The 22655-nt window shown below is 50.6% G+C and overlaps 1 protein-coding gene across 2 annotated transcripts in view; it reads right to left on the reverse strand.

Moving 5' to 3' along the window:
* Positions 1–332: 332 nt before the first annotated feature.
* LZTS3 (leucine zipper tumor suppressor family member 3) overlaps positions 333–22655 on the reverse strand; it is a 36140-nt gene continuing 13817 nt past the window's right edge. The window contains exons 2-4 of one of the 2 annotated variants that reach the window (XM_088524977.1): positions 6270–6758; positions 3775–4536; positions 333–1253 (exon numbers count right to left, since the gene is read on the reverse strand). In XM_088524977.1, the coding sequence (XP_088381103.1) occupies positions 543–1253; positions 3775–4536; positions 6270–6719 (1923 nt within the window). In that variant the 5' untranslated portion in view covers positions 6720–6758 and the 3' untranslated portion in view covers positions 333–542. Of the gene's footprint in view, positions 1254–3774; positions 4606–6269; positions 6759–22655 lie in introns of both variants that reach the window. The other variant, XM_088524976.1, reaches the window with a different exon arrangement.

A 22655-nucleotide genomic window follows, 5' to 3' on the forward strand; every position in this document is an offset into this window, starting at 1 on the left:
GTGGCCAACCTCCCACTGACTTCACTAAGACCACCGTCTAGACAGCATACTTGATGCAGAACAGCGAATTCGCTCATGATCCCTAGAGCTTTGCTCCATTAGCCAATGTGGCTAAAAATGTCCTGAAAAAAACCTGCCACTTTGAACTGTTTTGCTGCACATAATGTTTGGAAAACCAAATAAATGAAATACAACCCTCCAAGCCAACCAACCAGAGAGGGGTGAACTGTTATGAGAGGGGATGGCAGCCTCTAGCGAAGTAACAGTCACGGCAGATTACAAAAGAGCCAGATGACCCTCACCAGCTGTACTAGGGAAAAATAAAAACAAAAGAGATGTTGCATTATCGATAGAAAAACAACGCACATCCACAGTTATTTTACCTACAGAGCACAGAAGAATAGAGTAGGGGTGAAGGAGCTTAGTGTGAGTAGGCTCACGCTTCTCCTACGGTAGCATATTATCCTTCGGAAGATCACTGGCTTGAGTAGGTAGTACATGCACAGCAATAAAAAAATGACTTGTATTGTCTTGGTCCCACCTCAGATCTCGGTGGACTCTATTCGCTCGAGTCTAGAGGGAGTCCATTGCTTTTTCTCCTCGGTGTGTGGGGGACTGGTGGCTTTTGTGTTCATCTCATTCACCTTGTGCTCCAGGAGCTGATTCTTCTGGTACATCTCCACGTAGTTCAGCTGCAGCTGCTTCTGGTACTTGATGACTTTCTCCTTCTCTTCTTGCCACGTGCGCCGTTCTTCCTCAAAGTCCATCACCTGCTGCTCCCGCTGCTGCCGCTCCAACTTCAGCTCCGTCTGGAGACGCTCCAGCTCCTTCCGCAGGGTGTTAACACTGTCCTCACTCTGCCGCTGCATCTTGGCCTCATCGCTCTCGCAGGCCAGGGGGTCCCGCAGCTTCTCGGCTAGGTCCCCGCTGAAAGGCCCTGAAGATCCCATGCTGGCAAGTGTCCGCTTCAGGCCAGAGACCTCCAGCTCACAGTGGTTCAGTTTTTCCCTCAGCACCTGGACCTCACTCATCTTCCTCTGTAGCTCACTCTCGCAGATCTCCAGGTTGACGCTCTTGGAACTGTAAGAATCCTTCAGGGTGAGGATTTGCTCCTCCTTCTCCCGCAGGAAGTTCTTACCTTCCTTGAGCTGGGACCGCAGCCCCACGATCTCATTCAGCTTCTGGGAAACATCTGCCTGGGAATCCTTTAGCTGCTGCTTGAGCAGAGAGATCTCCCCCGCCTTCTGGCACACCTGTGAGGGCCAAGGGGAGAGTGTGCATGAAGTTATGGATGAGACAGCTGGGCTGTGCAGGGAACTGCTCAAATACTGAGCTCCAGCCCTTGCAGGGACCCAGGCTATGACAAAGACCCAGAGTTTGTCCCCACATTTCTGTTGGAGATCTCATGTTTATTCCCATCTCTCAGAGACCTGATGTTCTTCCCAGATGGAGTTAACTCGGTAGCTAAGCTAAGTGATCTGGTCCTCACTGGTGATCAGCTGACACCAGTGCTGACATCTATGCTGGTAGGAATCTGGGCTGGGAAACACAAATGAATAATTAAAAGTAGACTTGTAGCTACCTCTAGGTGAGGGTCTCCTGTCCTTCTGAAGCTCCTTTCTCTTGTCATGAATTAAATACTTGGCCTTTCTTCCCTGCTGGGGTGTCTGCAAGGTTCACTGTTGTTCCGGTCTGGTTGGATCAGTGCTTCCAACAGTTGCTCTTCTCCACTGCCTTCCTGTCAACCTTCCCCATCCTCTGCTGTACAAGATCTGCCTGTTGCCTAGAGTCTAGGCAGACCTCGAAGCTCAGGATGCTTTGGTGCCCTCTATGAAGACCTGAAGAGCTAGGAAGTATACCCATGGTCATGTCTTACTGACACTGCCTTCCCTGCAGTTGAGAGTTGAGGCTGTTTCCCATGCAGAGACCTAACACTGTGAGTATCCACATCCATTCCAGAGCCTGCCTGTTCCACACAGCTCCATCACATTGGCTTAGCTGTAGTTCCAGCAATATAGTTACTACCTAGTGAAAACTTAGAACCCCTTTCATGTGGCTTCACTAAAAAAGTGCTCTCTGGGGGCTGGCTTTTCCCAGAAGGCAGAGACACAGACAGTGAAGAACACCTTGGATTATGGATTAAAACACTTAAATTTAGGCAGCATCTTGTGTTCTGGGCCCCTGAGATCTCACTGCTGGCTGCACTAATCTAGGCAGTGCAGTCCATGGAGCCTGGAGAGTGGCTCAGTCACACGTGTCTGCAAATTTTAGGATTCTTGTTCCACAGGCTGAATCCCACCTCTTTGCATCGATATCATGGGATTGGCTGCTACTGCCTGAGCTCTAGAAGTGAGGCAGATAATCCAAAATTCATCTGCAGTTTTACTAGTGCAGAATCAGGGAACTTAACCAGCCCTAACTTGCTGGAAGAGAAAAAAGACTTGGGGAGACCAGATGGCAAAGAAGGTAGGTGGGACAGCGCAGCCAGCTTTTTCTGGGATGTAACTTGCAGAGGATTAATAGCAAGCTGAATAGTAATAATAATAAGCTCTACTGAACATCTGCAAATAGCACCTTACAGAACCTAATTAAGCCCAGCTTCATTGGCTTTCCATCAGGACTAGCAAAATAAGGTCATCTGGATTCTAGAACTACTTTTTGCTTCTGCGCATTTAATAAATTTAAAGTTTCCAGCCAGTCTGTAGAAGGATTAAAATTCCTTACATGATCAAGCTGAAAAAAAATGTTAGTGCTGGCTATACAAACAGCGTTTGATAAAATGGTCTAAAAATAGCAGTGGAAAAAAAAGTGTAGGACTCGAGAAGTAGCAAGAGGAATTTGACTTTCGGTCTTTAAGGGGAGATAAACTTATTAGCAACTGAAAACAGTGCATTATAGTAGGAAGTATGAGATAAACTTGGCTATCAGTATCATTCTCATTTCTCTCATTTTAAGTCTTAATTTAAAAAATCAAATATTTGAGAAGTAGGCTTTGTGGTTGCTGAAATTTAGATGTTGCAAGAATTTAATTAAGAAAGACTTAAACTCAGTTTTGTTAGGCACAAATACCTGTGTGGAAAGATCTGTATTCAGTGAAACCAGTTTCAAATGCTCTGCATTGGAGTGACCTGGCAGTGAAGCATAATTATTAATCAGCGCAAGAATGTGCGTGCAACAGTTGCGTTCATTTGCATTTAATTTAACTGAAAACTACAGATTTGGGGCTCAGGCAGTTAAGTGTGTGACCACATTGTCACCTGTAACTTAGGAGCCACAGACCCACAGTCACTCTCTGTGGGGTGCTCTGAAGACAAACGGGAGATGCTTCGAGCTACTGCTGTGCAAAATTCACTCCAGAGCACAACCTCTAAAGAGAAGAATCAAGAGAACCCAGGGTCTCTGCGTTAGCCAAAATGCATAAGTTTTATTCACTTCTGGTGTCTGCATAGCAATTAATTAATGTCTAGCTTGCTAATTTGTCTGGAAAAATCTCACCCCCTCCATCTGCCTCCCCTCATGTCTTTTTTTTTTTTTTTTTTTTTTTTTGACAAGCTGACCTGCTAGTTTGCAAACTGCAAATTAAGTTATCTTACTGCTTTGATCTGTATTGCATATCTCAATCTAGGGAAGTGCATCAGCGTCCCTGAGCTTTAGGCTCTCAAACAGATCCAGAGAAGTTGGTGTTCGAACTCATTGCTAGCTCCTAGACACAAGCCATTCAGCAAAATCCCCAGACCTAGATACAATTCTTCGTTACCACAATGAGGACCTTACCTCCCACTTGGTCTCTTCAATCTTTGGGAGAAACTCAGCCTGCTCCTTCTTGAAAGCCACGAATTTCTTCTCCAGTTCCTCTCGCTGTTGGAGGAGTTGGCCCATGTCATCGTGGAGTTTTTTTTTCTCCTGCTGGAGCTTGAAGATCTGGAGCTGCAAGGCCTGCTGAGCCCGTTGGGCCTTTTTGGAAACCTGCTGCAATTTGTTGGCATAGTTTTGCCTCAAGTCCTCCATTTCCCGCTCCCAGATCTTCTGCTTCTCCTCGAACACTTGGAAGATGGCTGCCTCGCTCTTGTCCAAGTTCCTTCGCATCTGGAGAACCTCTTGCTCCTTCTCCCACAGCCGGTCTTCCAGGTCTTGGATGATGTCATCCGTTGAAGGCGAGTGGAAAGGCATCGTTTCGTTGAGATGGTTCAGTCTGTTGAACGAAGAGGTGCTCTTGCTCGAAGACCGCCCGCTGTCTGAGGTAGATATCCCGTTGTATCCCACAATGTTCTTATCCACGTAGGTTGTCCCGATGCGGTTGATGTGGCTCGTCGAGGCGCTCATTGGACCCACGTGTTGGCTGTAGCCTGTGCCGTACGTGGGCAGGCTCGTTAACGAGTTACGGCCTGAATCTGAAAGGCCTCCCACTTGGTTTGTAGTCCTGTTAAGGCTGGTCTTGTCGAGTCCACTTTTGGGTGCGGACGGGCTATTGCTGTTGGCATGGTTCAAGCTCTTTCTGTTCTCTGTCACCCCGTTGCTCTGCGGTGGGCAGAGATTCTGCATGGAATGGAAGTTTTTAGGAACTACTGGTTTAAAGGCTGAGGGTCTAACTAAGGGCTCATTGCTCTGCAAAAGGAAAAAGGACCACACATCAAACACAGCAGGAAGCTCAGTAACAACACACAAGAGAGAGACATCGGCACAGGCTGGAGCTGATGGCGCTAAGCCAGCTTTTGCTCCATATTTCTCAACCTTATTAAACCCTGCACTAATTGGGTTTCAACATGGGGGACGTGTGAAGAGTTGGCCACTCACAGGACAACACTTTTATCTCCTCTCACAACAACTGAAAAATATCTTGACCCACACCAAATCTGCATGATTTTCCCCTGAAATTCTGCTCGGGTTCTTGTAGCACACTCTGCAAGAAGAACTGTTGCCTACCAGACCTGACCCAAGCAGTTCTTTTGATTTTGGCAGGTTATATTTTGAAGGATTGCTTTGCAGTGAGGGGGTGTTTCCTTGTTGTTGAAAACTGAAACCTTGGATTAGCAGCCAGTCTGGCCTAGGAGCAACACATATCCTTCTTGTCTGTCTCCTCCATGTGAACTCCTGCTCATGCTTGGACAAGATTACATGGGACCTTTGGGGCCTGGCCATTGCTGGCTCAAGTACAGCAGTGGTGGCCAAGTAATGTGGTGAGGCTGCTTGAACATCTGTGTTTCCTGTGGCCATGAGCAGTGCTGGGAGGAGAAGGGACTGCAGCTCTGAAGGATTTACAAGAAGAATTTAAAACTTGCAGAGGCTTTTACATTCCTTTGCCAGTGAACGCACCTGAAAAGCAAAATTTTCCTCAAAATGGGTTGATTCTCTTGTACTTCAGGTGAAAATTAACACAGAGGAAGCCCCCATGTGTTGGCAAAATTTCCAGAAGCCTTTCAGGAGAAGCAGTTAGTACAAGCTCTGGTGAACGGGCAAGGCTAGAGAGCAAAACCCTGGTGTCTGCCATGTGGTTTTGAGATGGACTGTTAGGATCTGGTGGAAGGTGGCAGATTAATGACCTAGGAGATAAGGCCACTGAACACTGCAGAAATTGCAGCACAACTCAGGAAACCTGGCGGCCTCCTCAGGGCACAAGTTATGGGAGTCACTGGAGCAGATCACACCATATAAACACCTCTGGCTCTGGGGTGTTTTACAGAGTCTGAGCTCTGCTCCGCTAGACCCGGGAGAGGTTCATCCCAGGAGGCTGATATGAGCCATGAGGATTGTGCCAGGGTGTGCAAGAATATTGGTAGGGGTAGTTTTGAAACTGTGGCAACTTGTCCTTACAAGTGGCTCTGGGATTTTGATCAGATGCTGCACTGTAGCCATGGACAAGAAATTCCTTCTGGTGCCAGCGGGTCGTTGGAGATGGATTATAAATGGTGCATAATATGAGAGTGTGACTCAGACATTGGACTTACTGAAGGAGCTGGCTGCAGCTCTCTCCGTGAGGGGAGGTGAGCAGGGCATCTGGGCTAGGTCAGACCAGCTGATGACTTCAGCCTGGTCTTAAATGAGCTGGAAACTTAGCAGTGAAAGGTTTGCTATCGATCTCTTGGGTTCCTCAAGAACTAGCATTGCCCTTTGCTTAATCTCCTGGAAGTAGTAAGGATTACATTATCTCTATATGAGAATTACTTTGTCTGCATAGTAAGAATTACCCTGTCTACCAGGACTGCACCATGCTCAAGGCTTCCTGATCTGGGTTTTTAGAGACCCGGGCTGCATGAGGGAAGGGTTCTCACCTGGTCTAGCTTGCCAGAGATTGGCAATATCTTTGGTGGGTTACTGGGCTCTCGGTATTGGGGAGGAGGCGGCAAGTTCTTCTCATTGTTGGTGGTCACATTCCCACAGATGTCCATCTTCACCTTGTCACTCTTGCGCAGGTCACCGTTGATGTAGAGGGAGTTGGAGACCTTTTCGGACTTGTAGGTCTTCTCCTCGCCAGAGTAGCGGTTGGAGATGTCCCGCGTGGAATATCCGTTGCGAGAGCCCTCCATCTGCCGCCCGCTGCTCTGCGTCCGGGTGCCCACGCTCTTCATGGCGAACTCCTGGTCGTTGGCGACACCGCTGCCCACGCTCCCCATGGTGCTCTGGGAGGCGGGTTGGGAAGGCCGGGGAGCAAAAGTGTGGAAGTTCTCCTGGCTGGGGTACGTGGGCTCACCAAGAACCGGCAGTGTCTCTAGCGTGGCCATGGCAGCTCAGAGGCGACGTGGAGGCACAGGTCAGTGGCACTGGGAAAGGTGGAGGAAAATAAAGGACTGTTAAAGAGATGCCCTTATCTGCCTCATCTACCAGACCCCTGGGCAGGAGCTGACCCGTCTTGGTGTGCAGTATGGAGCAGATGATGGATATGCTTTTCATGGAAGGGAAAGTGGCTGCTCCTCCTCTTTTGTGGACCCCCAAAACAGTTTGGAAGAGCAGCGTATAGGAGCAGCACCCAAATCCCTCTCCTTGCTGTGCAGAAGAGCTACTGTTAAGCCTCCTGGTGCAAGGGTTGAGTCATCTCATGGAGGGGGTCGTGTGGGCTTTAGCAAGCACAGCTCTTCAGGATTGGCTGGACACAATCATTTGCTTGAATTATTTATTAAAATTGCTCACAATCTGAGCTTGAATTATTTCTGTCACTGCTCCCAGGTTTAAATGACCTTGCATGGTTGGATAGAGGGTTTCCATCCCTGATCCATCCATAGGCCTGAGCAATATTGCTCCTTACAGCACATCTGTTAGGAAAGGTTTAAAGGTTTAAAAGGTTTAAAAGTTAAAGCTTAAGAAATAAACTTTCCATCTCTTCCTTTGGTGCATATCAAATGGCCTTAAAGAGCTCACTTCTAAAATACAGTTTTTGTCCAGTACGATTCTAAGTTTTCCTTAAAACCTTTATTCTCCCCTTCTTTTTTCTTAGCTAGTCTGTGCCATGGACTGCTGAAACTAGAACCTGGGAAGCAGATGACGAACATGGTTGTTGCATTTCTCTTTAGGTATTTAGGTATCCTATTTTCCATGCTCAGTCTTACTCCAGGGTCACCAGTTTGGTCTCACCCACAGTGAACATTAGAGCCTACGTATATTCCCCTCAACACATCCTCATTGCCTGGGCATCTACCAAACTCAGCCCTCGCTTCTACTCAGCCCTATGCTTGTAGTATCTAGGTGTCTCCAGACACGTTGTAAGCTACAGACAGTAAAACAAGGTCTAGCCTTGAAGATGTCCTTGTCTATGCAGCACTGCTGGAGCTCCTTTCTGTCAGACCACTGAACAAGGATGGGGCTTTAGCTAAGAGAAGTCAGTGGTCTCAGCTTCAGAGCAGCTCAGGCTGATGGGATCTTGGCTGAGTCTGCAGCACTGCGGAGCGGCTGCTCTTTGGTGCCAGGAGCCCTCAGTTTCAGGTTTCCTAGGCTAAATCATCCAGGAGGCTCAGGCAAGGCCGCCAGGAATGGGACATGGGAGGGCTTTTCTGTGGGATTTTCCTTCTTGGGGTGTGGTGAGGAAGTCAACCCTCAACCAAGCAAAACAGAAAAGCTGGTGTTACTTCTTTGGAGAGCTAGTTTAGGCCTAGAGCTTGGCTCTGATGCAGTGTCTTCTGAGGTCTTGCTATTGGCAGCAAAAATCGAATGGGAAAAACATACATACATACATATATATATGTATATATATATATATATATATATAAAAGAAAGGTTAAAACAGGGTCTGTGCTGCTTGACTTTGCTTTTATTAAATTGCATTTCTGGAGGTGTCTGCCAAGCGCGCTGCCTGTAGCTGCCTCAGTTAGAAGGATGCCCTGATGGAGACGTGGGCTGCACATGAGGCTGGTGGGCTCATGCTGCCAGTGCTCTGCCAAAGGGAGAGGCCATTGAGCTGCTGCCTGTAACAAGTTTCAGAGCTCCTCGGGGCAAGGCAGGCTGCAGAAGAGCTTGAAAAGGGGAAAAAAATGTGATTTAAGGGCTTGTTCTGATGCCAGGAAGATGGGATACAGGTGGGAAGGAGTGAAAGTAGACAGCCCCAGCGGAACAAGGAAGGAGTCTCCAGGGTTTGAGGCATTTTCTGTGGGTCCTGACATGTACCCCACTGCCCTGCTGTGCACCAAGCAGGTCCGGTGTTGGAGGGTGACCAGACTCCCAGCCAGGAAGCAACCCTGGCTCCCAACCATGTGCAAGATTCTGAGGAAGGAGTTTCCCCATGGGATTTGCCCCACTGAACCACCAGGAATAATAAGTAATGAGCATCGAGCGGGCATTTGGTAGTGCTAATGTTCTCCCTAGGAGGCTGCACCCCTGTTCCCCCAAGACAAATGCCTCCGTGTCGCTCACTGATTATGACCCAAAGGCTGAGCAGCAAGTGAAGCTCACACGGGCATCACTGCACGGGATCCACCAGCATCAGGGCATACATGTTTTTATCAGTAATATGTAACAAAACCTCCACCAATGGAGACAAACATCCAAGTATGGTCACAAACCCAGGGACAACATGATCACCAGCCATTTGCTGTGCTAGGTCAGGACTGTGCCATGCAATATATGGGCATATCTTCCAGTGCATTGAGGAGGACTCAAGGCATCATGACCCGCTTACACCTCTCCCCGAAGAATGACATGCCCTCTCCAAAGGACAGCAACATAGTCCACGGGTGCACGACACCCAGAGATAAATCTAGCCACATGCTGGTCACACAGAACCTCGGTTGGGTTACTGATCCAAAGAGAGACAGCCTCAACCCGTATTACCTGGGGATATTATTAATTAAAGGAAGATTTTTTTATGCTGCTAATTATCTCTGTTTTTCGGAATAACCTGTCTTTCATTGGCTTTGGGATTTTATAGGCTCTCTCTCTCTGGCAGGACACCAAATACCAGGAAAGGAGATCTGGGCATGGGGAGGGAAAGGCTGCAGCGGCATTTGCCTCTGCACACTGTCCTCCCAGGCCTGGCTCAGCCGGTGAAGGAGAAACCCAGTTTGCCTTTTCCTCAGCTCGGTAAATGCCACAGTGACATTTACACTGACTTTCTGAGGCAGGATGAGGTAACCGGTGAACTTGATCCTCAAAAAAAAAAAAAAAAAAAAGACCAACAACATCCATACAGTGTGAGAGAAGGAAACGTCCTTGGTTGGGTGAGAGCTACAGCCTGGGCAGAGTCGTGGAAATGCCCTCCAGGGCACCTTGCAGGGTGGGAGCTGCCCAACGCCACGACTTCTCCTGCCATGGACATCCGTGGTTGTCACGGATGGAGTATTGCAGCTCCCATGGCTCCCGGGGGGTGTCTGCATCAAGGTCATGTCCCAAGTGCCTGGCGGTCCAGCCGACATTCCCGCTTAACGTCAGTGGCCTGAAAGCAGGTGCTCCGGCTTCTCCCTACTGATGTGGCATCCAAGCTGCAGGGATGGTCTCAAAAATGGACCTTTTCGCATATGTTTTCTTTTTTTTAACATTGGGAAACTTCCAAGAAAATATTCTGAAAAATATTAGCTTATGTTGATTGTAAACCCTGGATAATCTGATAAACAGAGCATACAGGCAGGCATTTCAAATATGTTTTTAAGGAGATTCCAGAAGTGCCAGCATATCCTCAACAACATAGCTGCCAAGTAGGGCCATTTTTCAAGAATAACATCTCTTGATTTTGTATATTTTGGCCAACTCTTAACTTTTAGCCAGGTTGTACGTAAATCATTCCTTAGGTGAACTATGAAATTAAGGGTTGAGCAAGGCTCCTGACCAAGGGAGCACTAACAAAAATTAAATCCCGAGGTGATTCTCCAGAGGGGAAACGAAGATGCTGAGTGAGAAACTTCCATTTGGGATGTGGATCAATGCCTCAATGCCCCATTTCCCCTTTTGCCCGCTAATCATTGCAGAGGAACAGGGGCGTTTTTCTTCACTATAAATATTGGTTGTGGAAGGGAAGATTTAGCAAGGTAAAAGCTTTCCAATAAACCTGAGGTTGGCTCCGGCAGGCAGTGCTCGTCCCTGCTAGGAGATGTTAGCAGAAAAGCCTTGCATTTTTAGCCTGAAATGCTGTTAATATCTAAACAGCACTCTCTAGGTTGACGGTGACCATCTGCAGATGGATGGTAAACTGTCCACTGAGACCTGTTAGGCAGTAAAATTGAAGTAGCCAACAGGTAGCTTTTGGCCATGAGCACATTTGAGGGTTGTGGGCTTTTCCTGGCTTGGAACCCTATGGTGAAGGCACTGGAGGTTGCACACATGGAGGACATGGAGGTTGCCAGGACACACGTGGGGACGTGTCTTTGCTAGAGCCTGGAGAAATCTCCTTCCTCGCATGGGCGAAGAGACCGAGCCTCTTCCCTTGCTGCAAGGACCTTCGTGCACGGTGCAATGGCAGCCACAAAATTTACGAGTAGCTGCAGCTCGGCACCCTCGGATTTCATTAGTTTACAGAGCAGGGCTCCATGGGAAGCCTCATTAAGCACAAGCAGCCTAATTAAAGTGCGGGATGAGATAGTAAACCATTCAGACATCTGTCCTGCCGCTCCAAAACGCACGGGGATTGCGATGCCAGGAAATCACTGCTCTGCACTCCAGCACCTGTAACGCTGCCGTATAGTACAAGTTGTCCGATCTCCAAGGACACATCTTTTCTTAAACCCTGTTAGCAAATTAAAAAGACAGGGCATCAGGCAGTGCTGGCCAGGGTTATTTTTCCTTTCCGAAAGTGCTAGAGCCCATCTGCGATGGTTTGCAGAGGGCTCAGAGCGTTGTCATTGCTCGTCCTGCCCTTTATGAGTGCTGCTCGGGGATATTACGGCCGTATTTCAGCCTGCCCTGACACACATGTGCTACTTTAATGCCAGGGCTGCAGATCTGGGGGCAAATGGGACTTCCCGGTTGTAAATCTATTTAATACAACCCCTGAAGCGGTCGTCAGCCAGGCTGCACCAAGGAGCATTTCCCTCCTAAGCCCTTTCTTTAAATGAAGAGGGAAAAGGAGGCCAGCTCCGAACACTGGCGGGCTTCAGAGGCTTCAGCAACCTGTTGGCCTTCCCAGATGTTGTATCGTTCCAGATGCTACAGCCCATCTGCAACGCTGTAATGGGGAAGCACCAGGACCACCTCACCCTTCATCCTCACCGTGGGCACAGAGGGGCCTCTGAAGGACTCCAGCTCTACCCAAATCGCTCCCGACTGGCATCTATCAAAACAGCAGCTGCCTGTGATAGCCGAAACTCAGCCCTGCGCTCCCCACAGCTCCTGAAAGCCACAGCACAAGAAAACCCCAAACGAAGGGACTTTCTGCAGACATAAAGGAGAAGAAGGGAACCTTTCCAGAACAAACACTGATCTAATTTCCCATTTCCGAGCAATTGTGTGTTAAAGAAAAAAAAAAAGAAAGCTCCAAACGGGTTTCTTTGTGTGGATCACAGGCAAAGCAGGCTTCCCAGCAGCATCTCCACCGAAGCACACGCTGCCTTCAAAAGGCCTCTAGTGCCGTGGGCCATGCTCATGCCTGCACAACTGTCTGCAGATATGGGGATTCCAGGTGCCTGTGCTCAAAGGACAAGCTGGGCATGGCCGGACACCCTCAGGAGCTCCTGCAGCTCCAAAACTACCTCCCCATTGCATGACCTGCAGCATTTCCCCTTCCACAGCTCTCCCAGCTGCCTCTCACTGGGACTTTCTTCATTGCCTGCAATGCTGAGGGACTTACGGGTGCTGCTGTGAATACAATAACCCGTAAAACAACTCCTGCGCCTTCACGCTTGCTTCATCCGACTGATTTAGCAAATACCTTTCAGCTCGGCGGAAGAAAAATTGCCCTCAGATAAGCAGCCGAATAGTTAACTGAGCCCCGATTACGGAGGCCTGGCTGTGTTTCTGCCCGAGTCGGTTAATTGTTAACGCGCTCGCACCAAAGGCCTTTGGGAGACATACCTAGGCACCGTGCCACGCGGAAAGGAAAGGAAATCAATCCCTGCTGCCGGGCAGAGAGCGCTAACGGAGCGCCGGGAGCGCCGCGGCGCGTTGGCACGTGCGCCATCCCAGGCATGTGGTCCCTGCGGGACGGGCGGCAAAGGCATCCCAAGGTCGAAGAGCCGCCCGCGCCGCTCTCGGTTGCTCTAACAGGTGTTCCCGTGACCTGCTGCCATCCGGTTCGGAGCGTGCAATTCCCAGTGCAAGGAAAACAGGTGCTTTTCCAGCACCTGCACCCGCACTGTGTTTAGGGTTCTGCTTGGTGGCAGAGGAGGTATGGCTGGAAATGAAGAGAAAGCTCATCCTGGGGTGAAGGAGTTAGTTAGAAATGGCATCAAAGGGGGAGAAAGAAAAATAGCTGTGAGCATTTCAGCTTCTTGTAGAGAAATGAGTGGATAGGGAAGGGAAGGGGTTAGAAGCACAAAGACAGCAGACTACATAGGGAGCAAAATCGCCGCTGCCTAGAGAAGCTTTAGCACTGGAGAAAAAGCACTGCTGAAACCCATGAGTCGCATCCCCATGCACTTTGAAGGTGGGCCTGGATATGTTTTTTCTCTTAACCCCCACCCCATTTGTTGCAGGAGCTATACCTGGGCAAGAGTGTCACCATAACATTGGTTCAAGAGGCAGGGAGTCCGCCTCTCTCCTCTGACCTGGCTCCAGCGCTTCTCTTCCTCATCCTCTACCCTTCTCAAGTTGCCTCATTTCGAGGAGAGGCACAGAATAAGCTCTTCCACTCTGTCACTAACAGACTTTTTTGTTTTCCAGCCCTCATAGGATTCTTGCGGCTCTTTCCTGCACCTTCTCCAACTCCTTTTCCCTGCCTCTGACGTCCTGACTTGGCAACTGCCGCGTTTCCTTCCACCGCTGAAGTCCTGCACAAAAGCTCAACCCTGCTGGACTCAAACCTGCCTGCAAAAACATGCAGGTCTCCCAGTCTTCAGCCACAACTTTTTTTTTCCACCACCAGAAGCTAGACCATGTGAGACGAACAACTCCTGCTGCCTCCCAGGGACACAGAGTTCTATTTATCCCCACTGAAGCAAATGGGAGTTTTATGCCTGGAAGAAGGTTTTTTTCTTATTTTTTTTCCTTTCTTTTACTATTCAGGGCCAAAAAAGCGAACTCGGGCAGGATCAAGGAGTCACCCTGAGATGGCTCCTCTGCAGCGGGGTTTCCATCCACCTACACACTCTGCTTGCTGCCTGCCTGTGCATCCTACGCTGCAAATACTTTGCAGTTGCTGCTGTGCAAGGGAGATGGACGAGCTCTCTGGTGCCATCTGAGTGCTCCGCGCTGCCAAACTGGAGCTGATTTCACTCACAAATCTGGCAAGAAGGCAACCCCGGGGAAGCAGGAGTCTTGCTGCGGAGTCAGTGGTCTTCCTGCAGCCTCCAGCCTGTGCGTGCAGAGCAGCAGGAGCACGAGGGCAAGATCAGGGGAAGGATTGAGGAGGCAGGAGCAGAACTGTGAGGAAGGGCTTGGAGACCACAGCAAGGGCCAGAGCCTCGCTCTCGCTGCACACAGGGGTGTCTTGGAGAGCACCTTGTAGCTTTGCCAGGGAGCACTTAGCATTTAGCTGCTAGCAAGCAAGGCATCTGTTCAGGAAGAAGACAGCACCAAAGAAACCCTGGGATGGTCTTATGGGGGAAACCCTATGGTCATTTCACATTGCATCATGTCTAAGTGATGCATGCCAGCAGGAAATGCATCTCAGTTACACCAGAACCCACCCCCGCTTGCAAGAAAGCAGAACCACGGTCCTAGAGGTGCTTTTTTTTTTCTGTTTGTTTGGTAAGACAGCCCAGAAGCTTTTCCCACGGAAATCCATTATGAAACTCCCCACTACAGTCCCTGTCCCGGATTCCTGTTGAGGAGCACCTCATTTGGGAACATGTCCCAAGTCCCTGCTCCTCAGTGAGCCCCACAGCTTCACCGGGGATGCACAATGGCACCTCTTGCCCCTGGCACAGGAGTGTGGTGCCAACGCATTAGCAGGCTCAAAACCTCCCACAGGTGCTTAAACACTGCAGGGACCAAGGATGCTACTTCAGCACAATCCTCCGTAGCTGGAGATGGCACCCAAGGACCTGCAGGATGACCCTCCAGCCTGGTGCTTCATCTCAGAGCCAGTTACTGTGTTATTCCTATTTTTATATATTGCTCTATCAGAGCATGTTCCTCCCTGACCTCAAAGGATCATCAAAACGAACTGTGCCAGCAACATCCTGCAGCAAGGAGAGCACAGCTGGGCTGCACGGAGGTCCCCAGCATCCTCCGTGTCGCTCCTGAGAGGTGGGTGGCAGGAAATGGGCCAGGGAGTCACTGCTGAGGGGTGGCACTTGCTTGGGCTGCGAAGGGAAATGGAAGAAAGAGGCTTAGAAACCATCTCCTCTCCCTTTCTGCCTGCTAATGAGATAATTACAGCCTTTTGTATTCTGGGAAACTACTTTCTCATTACGGGGGCTGCCTCAGCTATTTACATAATAAGCCCGAAACAAAAGGGATGAGATGAAGAGACCCAGGCGGCTCTTGAGCTGTGTGGCAAAGGGAGAGCCTGCAGGACAGCCACTGCCTCCTGCCTCCTACAGGGCCCTTATCCAGGACAGAGCGGGTGGAAGCGCTTGGATTCACACCTCTTGGGCATTGGGATCTCCTCTCTTGTGTCCCACAACCAGCCAAGGGACATGCTGTATCACAAACCCTCCTATCTTATCTTATGTCTCACCTCCCATGAACCCAAGTTGGCTAAGGGACACACTGTATCCAAAACTGTCCCATCCTATGTCTCACCTCCCATGTCCTCCTAAATGGCCAAGGGACATGCTGTATCCCAGACTGTCCCATCCTATGTCTCACCTCCCACCTCCCATGTCTTCCCAGTTGGCCAAGGGACATACCGTATCCCAAACAGTCCTATCCTATGTTTCGCCTCCCACGAATGCCCATTGGCCAAGGGACACACTGTATCCAAAACTGTCCCATCCTATGACTCACTTCCCATGTTGGCCAAGGGACATGTCGTATCCCACACTCTCCCGTCCCACCACCCACTTCCCATGTCCCTCACAGTTCCAGCCAGACAAGGGACCTGCTGCCCCATCCTACATCTCTCCGCCCATGTCCCGTGTCGCCCCAGCTGGCCAAGGGACACAATGTCCCCAAGCTGTCGCGTCCTGCGTCCCCCGGGCAGCCCGGGGACGTGCCGTGTGCTGCCGCCTCCGTCCCTGCGCCGTGCCAAGCAGTCGCCTCCCTTCCTCCATAAAGGCCGCATTGTTCCTGCCCGCCGGAGCCGGGAGCGCGGCCGGCTCCACCTCCCCTGCTAATCCTCTCCGGTTGCCATCACGCTTCCTCCTTCGCTCCTCGCCGCGTCTCAGGTGCACACGCACACGGTGCAAAAGGCTCCGTCTGCTTCCCCTGTGCCTTGTTTCCCTCCCTGGCCAGTGGCTGAGCTCCTCTTGGGAAGCGAAGATGGCAAAGATGATGAGGAGCACCAAAAAGTGCCCTGGGACAGGGGCCTGCTTGGCCCTCCGTGGTGGCCTGTCCAGCACAGTGATTTCTGCAGCCGAGAGCATGCAAGGGAGCCGTGGAGCTCACATTGCACCAGCCCGGCTCACAGCGCCCATTTGCAAATGGGAAAATACGTTCAATAACAGCCCGAAGGAAACCCGTTTGCATCTGGATCCAAAGCCAGAGCCCCCGCGCTGCTCCAGCATTGCCCATTGATGCCGCAGGGCACAAGGCTCGGGAGCCTGGCGGGTGCTTGTGCTGGAAGCCCGTTATCGACCCTAACGAATCGATCTGGGTGTTGCTATTATTCATCCAGAACAACCTGCTCCCGCTGCCCCATGCACAATCCCAACACACCTCCTTGTTGTGGATGCTTGAGTGAAGAGGCACCGAGGTGGCTGCTCTTGACTGGCCCAAAACAGCTGTGGCTACAAAAGACCTGTGCGGGGATGGACCCGCACATTGTCTGCCCCAGGAGGTCTCCCCAAGGAGCCACCCACCAGCAGGGCTCTGCCCCAGCCTCGTGCCCAGCATCTCCCTGGGCATCCCCTGCTGCTCCCGGATCCCAAATCCCAGAGCAATTCCCACATTGCAGCCCCCCAGGTTTGCCCCCTCCATGCACATGACACCATGGGGCACGGCCCGACCAGACACCCCCAAGCTGCCACCGACCTGCGCGCCGATGGGGACCCAGCACGGTCCCCAGGAGCCCGTCTCCAGCGGCGCCTGCGGCTCCCGAGCCCTGGCCACGATTTATCATTAACTCGCCCGGAGGAATTTCAAGGGCGCAGAGCGACTCCCCCGCTAACTCCTCCCTGGAGCCGAACGAGCTCCGGCAGCGGCGGATTTGCAGGGCTGGATGGAGGTCCCGGCCATCGGCTGGAGTTGGGAGAGGGAAGCGGCCACTCCGGCTGCACTGCAGCCACCATCTCCTTCCAGCCCGCGTCACCGCCGTGGGCTCCTTCCCCTCTCACACCGAGCAAACAGGGGGAAAGGGGAAGGGGATGCACCGGGGACCAGGCAGCATGCAGGGATTTACCTCCGCCACCTGTGCTCCCTGCCCTGCGCGGGGCTCCTGGATTGTTTTCCCACCTGGTTTGCAGTGGGGAGGAGAGGAAAAAAAATACTAATGAAAAGGAAATACCTGGCGTAAACAAGAGATCACCTGTTGCTTAGCTTGGGCGAAGCGCCTGCACTTTGCTCTGCCTGATTGGGCACCGGCAGCCCGCGCCGCGGAGCCCTTAACTCTTTCTTTGCAAGGAAGCCTTTCTTTGCAGGCAGTGATGGAGCAGGGCACGTGGGAGACCCCACTGGCTGCCGAGAGAGGGGCAGGGAGCAAAAAAATGCAGCCTGGGAGCTTTGCACTGGCCTCTGCTTTGCTTAGTGGGGAGATTGGGGTTAATGGTTAGCTCTAAATCTCGCCCCAAGCTCGCGAAGGAGGCAGAGCCCGCCGCGGGGAAAAGCCGTGTTGGCTTTTTATGCAAAAATGCCACATTAGGTCCGGACCAAAGTGACTCATTTCAGTTGCAAACTGAGGAAGCTATACACAATTGCAAAAAAAAAAAAAAAAAAGGCAACCATGAGATTTGATCCCTCCATCACTTTTACTATTTATCACCCCCTCCCACGCAGCGAGCTTAGCACAAGCTGTGCAGAAAGGGAGAGTCATCTGTGCATTTACCCAGGCACGCAGGATAAGTGCAAACCAGGCCCTTAGCACTGAGCGGCGCGCCTGCTCTCCCTTTGCTTGGCCCTGTGCTGGCTGCTTCCAGCCCGTTTTGCTCAAGTGCAGGTAGACAAGTGAACAGAAAAGGGACCTTGTCCTTATGACCCTCTTCAAGATGCCTAAAGATGGAGAAGGTTGAGCAAGGGAGCAGCCAAAGGAGGGAAGCGGGAGAAATGCTAAAACACTCGGCTTTAAGAGAACCATCCTGGCCAATCACACACCTGGTTCTTCATCCTGTTAATATTCACATAGCTGAGCTTGCAGCAGAAAGCCCCATCCTGTCACCAGGTTCATATCACCCAAGAAGAGCGACCTGGACCCTTTGCATCAGTCACGAAGGCAGGAGACCCATCAAGGAGAGCAGACCGGCCTCAGCACTCATGTTATTTGCAGCCACGCAGCGACTGCGAGCTAGGGACGTGCAGCCAAGCAGAGCTGCTGCTAACTGAGACTTACTGCTCAAGGGAGGCTGTCTCCTGGCACGACGTCTGCGTAGCAAAGGGGTCACCTGTCACAGCCGTGGGAACTGAGCATCGTCAGCAGCGCGTTCAGGGCAACGAGAACAGTAAAATAGCAATAACGCTAATGAGAACCAGACTGGAGTTACACGTGCATTGAGACTGGAGCAATGCACACTGCCCGGGTGCATGGGAAAGGTGTAAATTATACCAAAACGGGTTCCTGGAGAGACCTGAGCTCTTAGATTTGCCCTTTTGACTTCAGAAGCAGGGATTTTCAAGAAACAGAGGCTGTTTTATGTATTGCTAGAAGAGACAGAGACTTACAGCAGCAGGCTGCGTCGAAGGCACTTTGGAAATAGCCTGAGGAGACATCCCCAAGCTCCTTCACCTCTGAGCTGCTCTGAGCCAGACCCGAAGTTGTGGTAATCCCAGCTCAGACCGTGCTGAGCTGCTTCTTGTGCTGGAGCCAGCTGCGTTTCCTGGCTCCAGGAGGCACCAGAAGCAGTGGTGGCCAAGCTCCAGGAGATATTTTATCCTCAGTCTTGCATCCAGCTGCCCAGAGGCAACAAGGACCTTTTGCAAAAGGGTTGTCTGAGTGGAGATGACCTGAAACACGAGGGAGCAGGTTCTGGGACATGCGCGGTCGGGCCCATGTGTGGAGCCAAGGGTCAGAAGTGGAAAACAGGTCAAAAGTTGGGATATCAACCCTCTAACACCCACCCAGACCACCAAAAACACCCTTCAGAGGTCTTGCGAGGCTCGTTACATCTTTCCCTCCCATAAGCATCCCTCTGCCACGTGCCAGCCTGCCCTGCCCACACTCTGCCCCCAGCAATGACAACGTGGTTGCCCACACCAAAGACGTGGCGTGTTTCTGTGTTCAGCGGGGCCGGACAGCTTGAATTTACACACGTCCACCACGGTGGACGGGAGCGACAACAAAAGGGGCACCTGTAACTTAAAGGAGGAGGATAAACCAGAAAAGCAGCAGATCCTCTATCTCCATTCAGCAAATCCCTTGGAGTGCCTCCTGTCAAAGAGGGCCCCAGGGACTTTTGCTCATTAGTTTTTTCCTTTCTGCAGAAAAAATACTCCTGTTTGAGAATTTGAGAATGACTTCTCTGGATATGTTTTTTTTTTTTTCCCCAATGCCTCCTCCTCCCCTGGAATAAAATACAATTCAGTTTTCACAAAGAAAAATATTGCTTTCCTTCCCAAAGTTGGGTTCCTCTCAAGGAAAAGAAAAATAAACTTTACCAAAACCCAAACTCCTTGTTCCCCAAATCCTTTGTTTTCTTTTTCCTTTTATTTTTTCTTGCAGAAGTGATGTGTTCTGAGCGCTTCCCATAGCAGAGTGACTTCACATGTATTAGAGCCATTTCATTTCAAGATCTCAGAGCACTTTGAGGTCCCTGGACTGCCGCTGTGGAACCGGTTAAGTGTTTTCTGCACTGAACAGTGAGGGAGAAAAATGTCAGCGCCAGCGAGTGCTGCAGGAATGGTGCTGGCCCAGGACGTTCCCTCGGGAGCGGTGGGCAGAAAGTGCTGATGTACCCGGGCATGCTGCGAGGCAGAGTGGAGGTGCGAATGGAAGCAAAGTCACCCGGCTGCCTGCGCTGTGATCGCTTCTCTAAAAGCAGAAAAAACTCAGTGCAAACTCATTGATGTGAGCAAGGGCTTTTCCCCTCAGGTTCCTTTATTTGCAGGTTCCTTTATTTGCCATTTCCAAAGACGTGAGGGGCAAAAAAACCTGAAGTTCCAAAATGAAGACCTCCAGGCTATTGCAGAAGACCTGAACCTCCAAATGAGGACCTCCAGACTATTTTGGGAGACCTGAAACTCCTAAATGAGGACCTCCTAGCTATTGCAAGTGCTTTCAGAGTCCTTGGTAGATCTTGCAGAGCCTTGGTAGATCTCTTGCAGAGACTGGTGCCATGATGGTGCTGGGGAGATTTGATCAGACTTGTCCCCTGCCCAAAGCAAGGGGTTGCATATTACATGCTAAGGCTGAGGGGGGGGATTCCTGGTGGCCGATGGCTATAGCTTGGGAGAGCACCTGCTAGCTGGGCTCACAGGGATGTGGGCAGCTCTGAGGTCTCTCCCCTGCTCCAGGATCTGTGTTCCAGCCATGCTCTTGTTGGATTATCTGTGTCTTGTCTAAAGATCTTGACACGGAGGCGCGATTGTGTCACTGCTCACTTGGTGGGTGAGTTAGAGGTGCCACAGGCAGGAACTAAAGGAGAATATCTTGGGTGTAACACACAAGGCTCAACACCAGCTCACCAGAGGGATCTCCATCCATGGAAGGACCAAAAATGGGATAAATACCACAATCGGTACAGCTTGGGCAACCTCTGTGGCTCTTCTGTACCTAGAGGTTCACCCACACCAGCACTTGCATGATGAGACCCCTCCAGTGTCACCATCTAAAAGTTTATATGACAGGAGAGTTTGGTCCTTCACGTTAAAAGAAATACACTGAGCCTGCATGAGGCCCGTTCACAGCCACGCACAAGTGTAGTTGTGAATTCCACTGTTTTGGTGCAGGAGGATCCTCTCTGAGCCAATGTGGGGGACGGCCGCCCTGGAGGACGTCACCTCTTTCTGCAAAGGAAGGGTTGGCACTGCAAAGCTGCCTTCATGCCAGTCGCTAAGCAGGGGGTGCCTTCCACCTCCAACTCATGACAACATCTGCCTGCTCAGCTTGAGGTGACATGGACAAGCCAAAAGACTCTGGTTTATGTCGTGCAAAGAGAAGGCAGAAATAGTCTTGCTGGTATAAGCTGCGTCCTCCTGAGAAGGCTGTCAAAGCCTCAGTAGGGCTGGCAAGCCCAAAGCTGTTGCTCAGCCCAGGTCTTCTTGTAAACCAGGGGAGGCTCTTGCTTCTCCAGCCGTGGGTAATGAAAGCCCAGTCTATGTGCTGTGATACTGCTGCATGAGGGCTTGGTCATGCTGTGTAGACCGGATCTGAGTTGCATAGAGGTGACGTGATGCTCTGCAAAAACAAGTCCTAAACATATGGCACTCCTGTTCTGAGCCTGCTGATCACAACTGCTCTTAGGTAGCAGGGGAAGAAACGCACATTAAGTGACTGTTTTCCTTCCTTCAGCTAATGAGAGGAAATGGTGGTGTGAAGTCTCATTCATTGGCCTTGCAAACAATCCCACAGAGCCTCCATCCCAGGGGAAAAGAGTCTATTTCTCTCCGAGGAGCTCAAAACAAGTTACTTCTGTCCAAGGTCTTCATCTAAAACTCATGAGCTGAAAAAAAAGTACGTGGGCAAAGAATTTTGTTGTTTTTCCACTGACTCTCTTCTTGCCTTGGCTGTACAACCGAAACAGGAGAGGCTACTCTGGTGGTGATGGTGGCAGGATCAGGAACAGGTAGAGTCAAGCTGGGGATTCCCAGGTTTCCTTTGGGAAAGCTTGTATCTCAAGTGATATGGCCTAGAAAGTGTGGGATTCCTCTTTGGAGAGAGGGTCAGTAAGGGCCAAGTGGTCTATCCAAGAGAAGCAACAGACCATGCAAGGCATAAAGCTCAATGCTTTGGGAAAACAGTATTCAAAGCAAATGGAAGGAGATATTTTCAGCTGCAATTTGAAGGCAGATGACGATTCATCTAGAAAGGTAGTCCCAGGAAAAAAGAAAACAACAACAACAACAAAAATTAAAAACAATTAGAGACTTTTACACCAGCAGTGCTGGGAAGGACTTGTAGTAACTGTGGAGACCTTGAAAATACTCTTGCAAATGACTAGTAATTGGAAGATCCCTCGTCTCCCGTAATCAGGCATGAAGACCTTCACCGTGTCCTCCCACTCATGTTTCAGTTTATGAAAGGAAGACTCTGTATTTGGTGCTGTTTTCTCTGTGGCAGGTAAGAACAGCAGGCGTTCTGGGCCTCTTCAGATCACAGATTGAACCACAGCCATTTAGCTGCCTTCAGGAGGGCTGGTGCCTAATGCCGATATCTTCTCTAGGTAAGTAGTCAACTCAAAGGTGGCTGCTGGCTAGGTCAGCTCAGAGGTGCACACGTGCAGCCGTGACAGAGGAAGGAGACTGGGTATTAGGAAATGCTTATTCCTCGTGAGGATGGTCAATCAGGGGAGCAGGTTGCTCAGAGAGGTTGTGTAGTCTCCATCCTTGGACGTTTTCAAGACTTGAATGCATAAAGCCGTGAGGAAGCAGGTCTGGCCTAGTAGCTGGCCATGCTTTAAAAAGGACTTTGGACTAGAGACCTCCTGAAGTCGCTTTCAACTTGAATTACCCTATGGCTGTGAGATATGCAGGCTACATAAGATGCAGGATACATGCACCTTTCTGGAGAGGCAGGGCGGACTGAGCAAGGAATCTGGAGCATCTCATGGGCAGCCTGAAGCCATGGGCAGCCTGAAGTCCCAGCGGGTCCTCCTCGATTCATGCACCTGCTTGGAGGCTGTGTAGAGCAAATGAGCCCTCATGACCCTGCTTCACAACCCAAACTGATGTTCCAGAGC

This window comes from Tinamus guttatus, unplaced genomic scaffold (assembly GCF_059628265.1).
Source record: "Tinamus guttatus ecotype Peru unplaced genomic scaffold, ASM5962826v1 Tinamus_guttatus_pri_ptg000218l, whole genome shotgun sequence".
Classification (NCBI taxonomy): domain Eukaryota; kingdom Metazoa; phylum Chordata; class Aves; order Tinamiformes; family Tinamidae; genus Tinamus; species Tinamus guttatus.